General features: G+C 44.1%; 1 protein-coding gene across 1 annotated transcript; it reads left to right on the forward strand.

The window, feature by feature from the left end:
- The first annotated feature begins 741 nt into the window (after nucleotides 1-741).
- On the forward strand, nucleotides 742-11,240 carry FPR2 (formyl peptide receptor 2). Its single transcript, XM_036104140.2, has 2 exons — nucleotides 742-790; nucleotides 9,093-11,240. Exon 2 carries the CDS (start codon nucleotides 9,104-9,106, stop codon nucleotides 10,157-10,159), a length of 1,056 nt encoding a protein of 351 aa, XP_035960033.1. The 5' UTR covers nucleotides 742-790; nucleotides 9,093-9,103; the 3' UTR covers nucleotides 10,160-11,240.
- Nucleotides 11,241-13,265: the final 2,025 nt, after the last annotated feature.

Below are 13,265 nucleotides of genomic sequence, written 5' to 3' on the forward strand. Positions count from 1 at the left end.
ACCTTTACGGTGGTGCTAATTAACTACTGGTAAGCTAGTGGGGTTGCCTTCCCACAGGTTCCTCAGCTGGTCCAGCCATGCCTGGGGGTGATAAGAACTCTACTGTTCATTTTTTCATCCAAACTGACATGATGGATGCTGGCTTCCACTGGTCTTGAGTCGTATCCTTTATAATAAACTGGTAAACAGAAGCAAATTGCCTTCCTGAGTTTGTCAAGCCACTCTAGCAAATTACTGAACCTGAGGAGGGGTTCACAGGGACCCCGATTTACAGCTGGTCAGTCAGGTATAGGTGACACCCTGGGACTTGCAAGTAGCATCTGCAATGGGGCAGTCTTGTGGGATCCAGCCCTTCACTACACATTTGGTGTCAGAACTGTTATGTGAGGAGAGAAACAAGTTTTTGCTTAACTACCATCTCCCGCTTTGTATTGCTTGTCTTGAGTTCTTCTCACCTCAGTAATTATTTCCTTCATTTTCCTGAATCTCTGAAGGAGAAAGGGCCTGGACACCCACGCTCCTTGACCCTTGACATTTAGAGGGCTGAATTCCTGTCTGCCACAGTAGGCTGGAGGTGAGGGGAATATTCAGACTTCAGTCTCTAAGGAGAGTACACAGACAACATAGCCAGGGTGCTTTCTGGAAATTGCAAAAAGCCCTGGGTTTCTGTCACCTGATTGGTTCCAGCTCCATTGTCCCTCCCCCACCTTATCCAATAAAATATCTGCCCAACCTGAGTCACTCTGCAGGAAGCTGGGAACTAGCAACAGAAAACAGATCTCAGTTGGTGGTAAGTTGGGGGCCGGACAATTTCAAAAATTATTATTTGAACATCTGCTAGGTGGTAGATATCTCCTAAACCTTCAGAGCTGGGTGTCCAATATAGAATCCACTTGCTACATATGGTTATTGAGCTCTCGCTGGTCCAAGATGTGCTTTAAGTGTAACACCCATTTAGTACATTCAAAGACTTACCATGGAAAAAGAATGTAAAATAGCTGATTGATAATTCTTATATTGGTTACATATTCCAATGATATTCTTTTTGACATGTTGGGTTACATACAATATATTATTTAAAATTAATATGTTATCAAAATCGATTTCTTTTACTTTGTAGAAAGAATGGTAAGCCTCACATGTAGCTTGCATGTATGTTTGTTTTTTTTTTAAAGATTTTATTTATTTGACAGAGACAGAGATAGCGAGAGCAGGAACACAAGCAGCGGGAGTGGGAGAGGGAGAAGCAGGCTTCCCACTGAGCAGGGAGCCCGATGCGGGACTCGATCCCAGGACCCTGGGATCATGACCTGAGCCGAAGGCAGACGCTTAACAACTGAGCCACCCAGGTGCCCTGCATGTATGTTTCTGCTGGACAGCGTTACTCTAGAGTTTTAGCACCAGAGGAATTTGGTAGTCTTCTAGCATATATACGAATGTGGAGGATATTTATTTATTTATTCATTCATTCATTCATGTAAAATTCTTTAAAATTTATTTGAGAGTATGCGCGCACAAGAGAGAGCACGAGCAGGGGGAGGGGCAGAGAGAGAGGGAGAAGCAGCCTCCCCCCTGAGCAGGGAGCCCAATTCGGGCCTTGACCCCAGGACCCCGGGGATCATAACCTGAGCTGAAGGCAGATGCTTAACTGACTGAGCTACCCAGGAGCTCCTAATGTGGAGGATATTTAGACTAGAAAATGAAAGAGTGCATAAATAAATAAAAATATCTGGTAGGATAAACTGTGCCTGGAGTTGCTGCTCTGCATTGTGGGCCAGGTGGTGCCTCTGAAGATGTAATTACTAAGCTGAGAATGAATATTCGGTAAGAGCCAAATGTGGGAAGCTTGAAAGAGCACTGTAGGCAGAAGGAACAGAGGATGCAGAAGCCCTGAGATGGCGGATGAGCTCGGCATGTTCAAGGAATTGAAGGAACTCCATTTGGATGGAGCGCATTGTGCAAGATCAGAGTGAAAGTATGGAGTATGACTGAGTGTGATGTTGTGATATATAATAAGAAATATGTATTTGGTTTTTGTCCTGTTTCTGGCACAAAGCTCCTAAAACCCTTGGAATCTCCTAAGTCAGGAGAGCAACTGAGGTGTCTTGTTAAGTTAATGGGGTGGCTGGTTACCAGGAGGACCAACAACGTGATTGGAGGGTTGGAACTTTCAGTCTCAGTCCCTGGACCTCCAGGGAGAGAAGTGGTGGAAACTGAATTCAATCCACAATGGCCAATGAGTTAATCAATCATGCTTATGTAATGAAGCCTCCATAAAACCCCAAAAGGACAGGCTTCAGGGAGCTTCTGAGTTGGTGAAAACATGTGGAGATGTGGAGATGCGGGTAGAGCAGCCCACCTGGAGAAGACATGGAAGCTCTGAGTCCTTTCCCCATACCTGGCCCTATGCATCTCTTTCATCTGCTGTTCCTGAGTTATATCCTTTTATAATAAACTGGTGATCTAGCAAGTAAAATATTTCTCTGGGTCCTGTGAGCCACTGCAACAGATTAATCGAATCTGAGGAAGACATTGTGGGAACCTATGATTTAGAGACAGTCAGTCAGAAGCACAGGTACCCTGGGCTTGTAACTGGGGTCTGAATTGCCCCAGGGGCAAGGGGGCATCTTTTAGGACTGAACCTTTAAGCTGTGCAGTCTGATAGCGTCAGAATTGAGTTGAATTCTTGGACACCTGCTGGTGTCCAAGAATTGTTTGTTGGTGTGAGGACTCTCCTACACTTTGGAAATTGGGTCACAAAGGGATAGACAGGAAAGATCCAAGAGTGCTCGGTAAGCTTGAGCTTGGAAGTCAGGAGTTTGGAAACCACTGGAGAATGTTGAGCAGAATAATGTCATGCTCTCTGTTTTTCAAGATCAGTTGGCTAGCCCCACATCGGGCTCCCTGCTCTGCGGGAAGCCTGCTTCTCCCTCTCCCACTCCCCCTGCTTGTGTTCCCTCTCTCGCTGTGTCTCTCTCTGTCAGATAAATAAATAAAATCTTTAAAAAAAAAAAAAAAAAGATCAGTTGGCTATTATCTGAAGATGGATTTTTTGGGGGGGTAGTGGTGGGGGAGGCATTTGAAACAGGAACAAGCTATTTGCAAGTTCAGTGCAAATATGCAAGCCAGACGAGGGTCCATGGACAAGAGCACTGGGGATGGGAATGATTCTGGGTGTGGATTCAGTTGCTTTGCAGACAGAATCAATAGACTTGGGAAAGACATCAAGAATGATAAGGATAAGGGAAAGACATCAAGGATCCATTTTAGATTTGGAGTGATAAGGGAGAGACATCAAGGATCCATTTTAGTTTTGGAGCTTTAACAGCTGAGTGTTTAATCCAGATAGATATGGAATACTGGGAGAGAGGCAGATTTGGGGGGATGGGATAGTTAAGAGTTTGGTTTGGGTAATGTCAGGTTTGGAATGCCTATGGGATTTCCACAGGGAGATTTCAAGTAAGGTGGCTATTGGTACCAGGGCACCTGGCTGGCTCAGTTGGTGGAGCATGTGACTCTTGACCTCAGGGTTGTGAGTTTGAGCCCCACGCTGTGTGTAGAGATTACTTAAATAAAAAAACTTTTTTTAAAAAAGATTTTATTTATTTGACAGAGAGAGAAACAGCGAGAGAGGGAACACAAGCAGGGGGAGTGGGAGAGGGAGAAGCAGGCTCCCCGCTGAGCAGGGAGCCCCATGTGGGGCTCGACCCCAGGACCCTGGGACTATGACCTGAGCCGAAGGCAGACGCTTAACGACTGAGTCACCCAGGCGCCCCTAAATAAAACTTTTTAAAAAAGAAGTTATCAGTGTGGTATTAAAAGCCATGAGACTGGATGATACTATGGAAAGACTATGTATAGAGGATGCAAGGAAGCAGGTATAAACCCAGAGACACCCTAACATGTAAAGTTAAACTTAGAGGGGGTGCCTGGCGGCTCAGTCAGTGGAATGTGTGACTCTTGATCTCGAGATTGTGAGTTTGAGCCCCACGTTGGGTGTGGAGATTACTTAAAAATAAAATCTTTCAGAGGCACCTGGGTGGTTCAGTCGGTTGAGCATCCAACTCTTGATTTTGGCTCAGGTCATGATCTCAGGGTTGTGAGCCCCGTATTGGGCTCCATGCTCATGTGGAGTCTGCTTGGGATTCTCTCTCTCCCTCTCCCCCTCCCCCTGCTCATGAGCACGAGAGCGCTCTCTCTCTAAAATCTTAAAAAAAAAATCTTTAAAAATAAAAAAAGTTAAATTTAGAGGAGAAAAAGCTAGTAAATTGGACTGAGAAGAGGTGGCCAATTGAGCTATAATAACAACCAAGAATGTACTGTGGATACATTTAAGTGATTGCCTTCGGCTCAGGTCATGATCCTGGAGTCCCGAGATCAAGTCCCACATCAGGCTCCCTGTTCAGCGGGGAGTCTGCTTCTTCCTCTGACCCTCCCCCTTCTCATGCTCTCTCTCTCTCTCTCTCATTCTCTCTCTCTCAAGTAAATAAATAAAATCTTAAAAAAAAAAAAAAGGAGGAGGAGGAAGGGGTCACATGGGTGCTACATCACTGAGGTATCAGGATGAGGACTGAGAAGGGACCACTGGAGTCGGCAACAAAAAGGCCACAGGTATCCCTGAGGAGAGCACATTCTGTGGAGTGCTGAGCAGCGAAGTCAGTCTGGAGTATGTTTAGGAGAAAATGTGAGGTGAGGAGTGGAGACACTCCCTTCTAAAGTTTGGCTGTGAATCCTCTTCACAGAAAGAATTCTCTTGAGAGAAATAGGGCTGAAGCTAGAACAGAATATGGGCCAAGGATGGTTTCTTTTTATTTATTTATTTTTTTAAAGTAAGCTCAACGCCCATTGTGGGGCTTGAACTCATGACCCTGAGACCAGGAGTCATGTGCTCTACCCACTGAGCCAGCCAGGTGCCCGGGATGGTTTCTTTTTAAAGGGAGGAGATACGGTAACATTTATGTGATAGTGAGAATGGCCTTAGTAGAAAGAAAATCTTGGATTTTTGTCTTTGGCAGAAAAGAAAAGGGATAATGCAGGAGGAAAGTTCTCAGGAAGGTGAGGTAGAGAGGGATCCAGAGCAAACATGGGAGGGTAGCTGCTGGGATGAATGAGAATGCTTTACTCACTACAACAGGTGCAAGTAGATTGGAAGGTTTGGGGCAGCGCAGGCTAAAAAGTTCTAATGGTTACCATTTTCCCATTACAATATGAGGCAAAGGCATTAGCTGACAGCGGGGACGAGGAGGGGCGAAGCCAGGTAAAAGCAGAGAGGAGAAAAGGAGAACTGAAACAGTTATTTCAAAACTTGGAGGGGAAAAAAAAAAAAGCAAAACTTGGAAGTGCAAATATGCTAGAGAAGTAGAGTAAGCTAACACAGAAGTACTGAGCTGCCATTTGAAATCTGGTCATAAATTCAGTTGTGCCCCATAGTAGTTGTGACACTCACCAGGCAAGTCACTTCCCCTGCCAGAGCTGTGGTTTCCTCTCCTTATCCCAGAGAAGGTTGCTGTAATTGGAGATTATAAAATGGACAGTGACTGGCACATTTGAGGGGCTCACTGAACAGGAGCCCTCATAACCCACAAGAGTATTGTGTGTGGTTCACAGGTCCTGTCTCCCAAACTACAGCTAGGGTGGGCCCATAATGTACAATTTTGCCTCATCGGCCTTTCCCCTCCTGTCATTGCACAATTGTCCTTCCTTGTTGTAGCAGCATTTTTAAACCAAGATCTATGGATCACTGAACACATCATATCTTCTGAGTGCCTCACAGGGTGCTTAGTGAGTGGGTAGAGAGAACATGACTCTTGTCAAGGAAGTATGGTGGGTGGAAGAGAGTTGAGGGGACAATTCTGATGGAATTTCAAATGCTCGTATGTGAGGGTTGTGGGCTAAAGGAGCTCTTGGCATATGCGAAAATGTTCCTAAGTACTAACTACTACTGTTATGAGCGCTGTTCTTGACTTGAACTTGAGCTTCCACAATGCATGGCCCAGGACTGAGCCCCAGGACACAGTACAGAGCCAGGTGAAGACCAAGAGTTCCCATCTGTTAAAGACTCACTCGGTCCTGCCTCAAACACTTCCATGTCTACTCTCAATCCTCACCTGAAAAATCAGTCTTCACCATAAAACTGCCTCCATTCTGCAGAGGAGCAAACTGAAGCTCAAAGAGATGGCACTAAGAACTCCTTGGGCAGGTGTCAGATGAAGAGTAGAATAAAGACTGACCTCCCTCCAGAGCCCAGCACTTTTTACACTGGTAACAGTGACTCTCAACTGGGAGTGCTTCCCGCCCCCCGCCCCCCCAACCCAGGGGACATTTGACAATTTACTTTTGGATGTCACAACTGGTGGTGGAGCTGCTACTAGCATTTGGTAGGTAGGGGTAGGGATGCTGCTAAACATTCTACAATGTACAGGACAGCCTTCCAAAACTAACAATTACCCAGCCCCACATGTCAATGGTGCCAAGGTTGAGAAACTGCACTAAATCAAGCAATGTGCCATAGAGGCCCGCTGGGAAAGTGACTGGTAAAGACAGGAAGAAGGACAGGAGAGAGGGAGATCACGTCCAGGTAATCTTGGGGGAACCCCTTTAAAAAGCAGCATTTTAGACTGGCAAAGGCAGTGGCTCTGGAATTGGTTAAATCCAGTTTTCAAAACTTGCCACCTCTGCTGACTAGCTGGGCATGATGTTGAACAAACTACTGAAACCCCTGGGCCAAAGCTTCCCTTTGATAAAAGAGGGATAACAACAGACACCTTGCAATATTATTATTATTATTATTATTATTATTATGTTTTTATTTTATTTAAATTCAGGTTAGTTAACATATAGTGTATTATTAGTTTTGGGGTAGAATTTAGTGATTCATCCGTTGCATATGACACCCAGTGCTCATTACATCAAGTGCCCCCCTTAATGTCCATAACCAATTACCCCATTCCCTCACCCTATTATTATTTCTTAAAGATTTACTTATTTTAGAGAGAGAGAAAGAGCACGAGCTGGAGGGGCAGAGGGAGAGGAGGGAGAATCTCAAGCAGACTCCTCACTGAGCACAGGGCCTGACGTGGGGCTCAATCTCATGACCCCGAGATCATGATCTGAGCCAAAAGATTCAGACACTTAGCTGACGGAAACACCCAGGTGCCCCTATTTATTTATTTTAGAGAGGGGCGGGGAGAGGCAGAAGAGGGAGAGAAAGAATCGCAAGCAGACTCCCTGCTGAGCACAGAGCCTGATGTGGTGCTCCATGCCATGACCCTGAGATCATGACCTGTGCCAAATCAAGAGTTGGACACTTAACTGACTGAACCACCCAGGCGCCCCAACACCTTGCAATATTATTATGAGTATTAAATGTGAACAGGTGCTTGGGAATTGCAATTTCTCTTGAGGCCGAATAGCTCAGAGTAAATTGACCCTCAAATTTTTGAGGCCATAGAAGACCACCTTACCTTTTATGCAGAGATTCCAGAGTGGGGTTCATGAATATGCATTATTAGTAGCCCCCCTGGATATTTCTTTTTTTTTTTTTAAGATTTTATTTTTAAGTAATCTCTACACCCAACGTGGGGCTTGAACTCACAAGCCTGAGACCAAGAGTCGCACGCTCCACTGACTGAGCCAGCCGGGCGCCCCAGCCACTCTGGGTATTTCTGATACAGAGAACAGATCACAATATGAGAAAATGTGTTAATGTGCATGAGCCACACAGGCTTCTGGGTTGAATCTGGATGCAGTTACAGATGTGACCTGGTCCAGATGCAGACACTACATTTTTTCGAATTCTTATTCTTTTCTTTTGGTGGGGGGATTATTCTTTCTTCTTTTTTTAAAGGGAGATTCTTAAAAGCAAGGAAATCTATCCCAGAAGCTCCCCCCCCCGATATCTTCCAGCAGTGTTACTGTCCAGGATTTAGTCATGTGCCCACTGTTAAAGCAAGCCCTTGCAAAGCAAAGGGGATTCCAATTACTGGTGAAACTAATCAGAATTTGCCTCCAGAGACTGAGAGGAACACCTTCCCTGAAGGATGAGTAACTAAACAAACCTACGGTTTGGGCAGCAGAAGAGACTAGGGGAATGGATGTTGGGGGCAACCAGCAATGTCTGTCACAGTGGTGTAACAGAGCAAGCCAGATTAACCTGGGTCAAAGGCCTTCCTCTACCACTTACTACTGAAGTGACTTTGGGCAGTTTCTATAATTGCTCTGAACATCAGTTTATTCTTATGAAAACCAGAAATAATGAGCATTATAGCATTCTTATGTAGATCAAACTGGATCCCCATATATAGCAACTAACACAGTGCATGGTCTCAGATAAGAACCCAACAGATACTACTAACAAATTTTATTACTCTCACATTCTTTATCCCACAGAACACTAATGCTATGCAATGGGTAAAAATTCTTCACATCCCAGAGAAGAGCTCCATATCAAGCAATGAAAAACAGAAGGTTGAAAGTAGAGATAGGGCCCCCTTTGCTGACTTCCTCTAGCACAGAATCCACATGATGTAACAATATTACTACATACTACCGGTAACTGTTCAAAGTCCTCAATTATAAACTCAAACCAAATCCTAAAACTTTAACCTCAATACTAAGCAAACAGCTGGCGAAGTGTTCTCATAGTGGGAGCTGGGAGTCTGGGAGAACCTAGGGCTACAATAGCTTGCCGAGCTTGCCAGCATCTATGCAGTGAGTCATGGGTGAGAGGTGGACCTACTGACTCTGAGTCTAGTGTTTCCCCTCACTAGGCCATAACTGTCTATCAATTTTTTCTTATCTCTATACCCTCAGTGTAGTTTTCTGCTAGTGAACAGGAGCCTTGAAATCCTCTTGACTAGGCAATCAGCCTGATAGGTGGAATACATCCGAATAACTGTGGGAATATGGAGAACTATCCTCTCCCAAAGTAACAGCCAAGGGAGTGCCAATTTTAGTATGACTGGCCACAAGTTTCAGGAGAGTCGGGTGTCCTGGTTGGAGCGGGAGCTTAGTGGAGGGTGATGTTGACCATGAATAGGGATGCTGTAAGATGGTTCCTCAGATGAGACATGGCAATTGTTGAAATGTTTCAGGTGTGGGCAAGATGGAAAGCAACATCTCCATCCCAATGGATGGACCCAAAGAGATGCTCCATGAGTCTGCTGGCTACACGGTTCTGCGGATCCTGTCATTGGTGGTGCTTGGCATCACCTTTGTCCTTGGCACCCTGGGCAATGGGCTTGTGATCTGGGTGGCTGGATTCCGGATGCCACGCACAGTCACCACCGTCTGTTACCTGAACCTCGCCATAGCCGACTTCTCCTTCACTGCCACCCTACCATTCCTCATTGTCTCAAAGGCCATGAGAAATCAGTGGCCTTTTGGCTGGTTCCTATGTAAGGCAGTTCACATTGTGGTGGACATAAACCTGTTTGGGAGTGTCTTCCTCATTGCTTGCATTGCCCTGGACCGCTGTATTTGTGTCCTGCATCCAGTCTGGGCCCAGAACCACCGTACTGTAAGTCTGGCTACAAAAGTGATTATCGGACCCTGGATTCTTGCCCTAATCCTTACTTTGCCAGTTTTCATCTTCTTGACTACAGTAAATGATAGAACAGGGAATATACAATGTACTTTCAACTTTGCATCCTGGGGCAACAGTACTGAAGAGAGGATGAAGGTGGCCCTCACCATGTTGATGGCCAGAGGGATCATCCGGTTTATCATTGGTTTCAGCATGCCGATGGCCATCATTGCTATCTGCTATGGGCTCATTGCTGCCAAGATGCACAAAAAAGGCATGATTAAGTCCAGCCGTCCCTTACGGGTCCTTACTGCTGTTGTGGCTTCCTTCTTTCTCTGTTGGTTCCCCTTTCAACTGATTGCCTTTTTAAGAACAGTCTGGCGCAGAGAGATATTGTTGGAGCGTAAGTACAAAATCCTTAGTGTCTTTGTTAATCCAACGAGCTCCCTGGCCTTTTTCAACAGCTGCCTCAACCCAATGCTCTACGTCTTTGTGGGCCAAGACTTCCGAGAGCGATTGATCCACTCCCTGCCTGCCAGTCTGGAGAGGGCCCTTAGTGAGGATGTAACCCAGACCAGTGACACAACAGCCAAATCTGCTTTACCATCTGCAGAAGCAGAGTTACGGGCAATGTGAGGGGGCTGGGGGACATTTTTGAGCTCTGCATGCTCTTAACCCTGCTCCCATTTCCAGCTTCATCTTACCTTGGGTCATGAGGAAAAATACTTTGGTGTCCCCTGACTTGTGGGGAAAAAAGTGACATAAGGTGTCATTCTGATTTTGGACCTCAGCCTCTACCCTGGGATAAAGTGGAGGTTGTCAAAGGGTACAAGGGAGGAGAAGAGAAAGTGATGGGGAATTTGTAAAGTTTAGGTGAGAGAGTATAGTAAGGGAAAAACTATTTTACCATTAAAATTTTGCTTAGGGTTTCTTTAAAGCTATTGTTAATCAGACTACAGAAATTTCTTTGTGTTCATAGCTTACTAAGAGTTTTCTTTTTAAAATCATGAATGGCTATTGGATTGTATGACTGCCATTATATGCGTATATTAAGATGATCATATAGTTTTATCCTTTCATTTGTATCATCATACATTACACTGATTAATTTCTGCATGTTAAACTACCCTTGCAGTCCCAGAATAAACCACATTTGGTCATGATGTATTTTGTCTATATATAATTTATCTCTCTAGATTTGTTTAGAACTTCTGCATTTATGTGTATGTAAAGATGGGTCTCTTACTTTCCTTTCCTCTAGTGTCCTTGTCAGCTTTTACATCAAACTGCTGATGGCCCCCTAAACAGACTTGGGAAGTGATTCCTCTGATTCTTTTCTTTCATAAATGTTTAGAATTTCACCAGTGAAGACAGTTGGCTTTGGGTTTTCTTTCTGGGAAGGGTTTTAGTAATGAGTTCAATTTCTTTAATAGCTATGGGACTATTCAGATTTTCTATTTCCTCTTCTGTCAATTTTGGTAAACTGTGACTCTCAAGGAATTTAGCATTTCATCCAAACTGTCAGATTTATTGGCATGAAACAGTATGATAACTGTGTGTAGTACTTGGTATGGTTTCCTTCACATAATGAGAATGTAAACTATCTGAAGACAGGGATTTTGGCCCATATTATTCACTGATGGATCCCCATACCCTATGTATAAAATAGTGCCTAATGTGTGATAGGCAGACACTCAATAAATATTGAATTAATGAATCAATAGACAATACTGTCATCCAGGTGTCAAGTAAGAACCTTTAATGTCTAGCGAAAATGATCTCTCACCCTCATTTCATGAATTGGGAGTGCCCAGTAGATTCTCACTGCAGTTTACATTATTTACAAATTCCCATGTGGTTTACATTTTTATGAACACCTATGGTTTTCAGTTTCTGCTTCAAGTAAAGCACTCTGGCTAACTGTTCCCTGGTGCTTTTGTTTTGAAGTCAGTCAGTCCACAATAGTACTCAGCCTTTTTTTTTTTCTTTCTGCAAACATGACTCACAAATTATCTGTTACTGCATAACATACTTCCCTGATGCGCTGGCAAAAAAAAGAACTCAAACTAAATATTAGGTCGTCTTATTATCAAAAGTCCCTCACTCATTCTGCTGCTTTACTGTCATCCTCCTTCTCCCCTTCCCTCATGTCACCCCTAAAGTTTTGCATTTCCAGTGCACAGCAGTGTACCCATTTCATTTACATTTTTGACTCCTAGAAATGCTTTTTAGTTCCCAAGAAATGTCCAACTAAGGTGTGGTCATGGAAAATAAGACACAAGTAAGAAATGCAAGAGTGCAAAGCCAGGAGCCACAAAGGATGGTGTACATCTTCTCAATAGAACCAGTGCTTCCAAACTGGCTAATTAAGAAACTTGCTTCACTGTCAGGGCTGGGAATTCTTATGATGCCTGCTCACTGGCCTTGGTTATTTGCAACAGAATAGTGCCTGCTATATCCTCTCTACTTTCCTGTTCTTCATTGGAAGTCTTCATTGTATATGCCCAGTTCCTACTGCACCATTTATGTATTGGGTCTCTGGAAGCTGAGGATTCTTTTAAGTTTATGGAATGCTTCTCACAAAGAAACAGTTATAAACCTCCCTGAAGCTAAAACTCCAAAATAAAACATTGGGGCTATCACCCTTGGGAAGGATGGGATTACTTTTGTTTGGAAGAGTATACAGGGATGTTGAGGGGGCAAAGAGGTAGGATGTGGTAGAGACTGCCAGCTTCCTACCCAATACTCATCCCCCTCCACTACAAGAAGTAGGTGGATATTCATCTAACTAAATCAATACTTTCCTCAGCCATCCTTTCAGCTAGATGAACTTCTAGCAATTCTTAGCAATAACATGCCCGGTATATCAGCATGTAAAGAGCTTCTTCATTCTTTTTAAAGCTTGCATGGTATTCCACTGGATTGACGTAACAAAACATTTAATCAGTTACATATTAATGGACATTTAAATTGTTTCTAAACATTTCTCTGGCCTTTTGGCTAAATTGTTTGTTTTATTTTATTTTTTAAAAAGATTTTATTTATTTATTGAACAGAGAGAGAAAGAGCACAAGCAGGGGGAGCAGGAGAGGGAGCAGCAGACTCCCTGCTGAGCAGGGAGCCCAATGTGGGCTTGACCCCAGGACTCTGGGATCATGACCTGAGCCGAAGGCACACGCTTAACTGATAGTGTAGAGATATATAACTATGTAGTAAAATTATGAAGGAAAGTGACGAATTGACTGCCATAATCAAGATAGTGGTTACAGTTGGAAGGAGGAAAAATGATCAGAAAAAAGTATGTTGTGGCTGATGGCTTCTGGAATGCTGATCATGATCTATGTCTTCACTTGCTGCTGGTACATGGGTATTTGTTTTACACAAATATATGAATCTTCATCAAAAAAAAAAGATTCGGGGAACCCGGGTGGCTCAGTTGTTAAGCGTCTGCCTTCGGCTCAGGTCCTGGTCCCAGGGTCCTGGGATGGGGCCCTGCTTCGGGCTCCCTGCTCCGTGGGAAGCCTGCTTCTCCCTCTGCCACTCCCCCTGCTTGTGTTCCCTCTCTAGCTGTCTCTCTCTGTGTCAAGTAAGTAAATAAAATCTTAAAAAAAAAAAAAAAAAGATTCATTTTACTTTAGAGAGAGAGAGAGAAAGAAAGGTGGGAGGGAGAGGGATAAGAATCTCAAGCTGACCCTCCACTGAGGGTGGAGCCCAACCTGGGGCTCGATCTCAACACCCTGAG

Source organism: Halichoerus grypus, chromosome 15 (assembly GCF_964656455.1).
Source record: "Halichoerus grypus chromosome 15, mHalGry1.hap1.1, whole genome shotgun sequence".
Lineage (NCBI taxonomy): Eukaryota > Metazoa > Chordata > Mammalia > Carnivora > Phocidae > Halichoerus > Halichoerus grypus.

Bases quoted from the DNA above. Each gene is read 5' to 3' on its own strand.
- FPR2 (XM_036104140.2), top strand. From the start codon at position 9,104: ATGGAAAGCAACATCTCCATCCCAATGGATGGACCCAAAGAGATGCTC.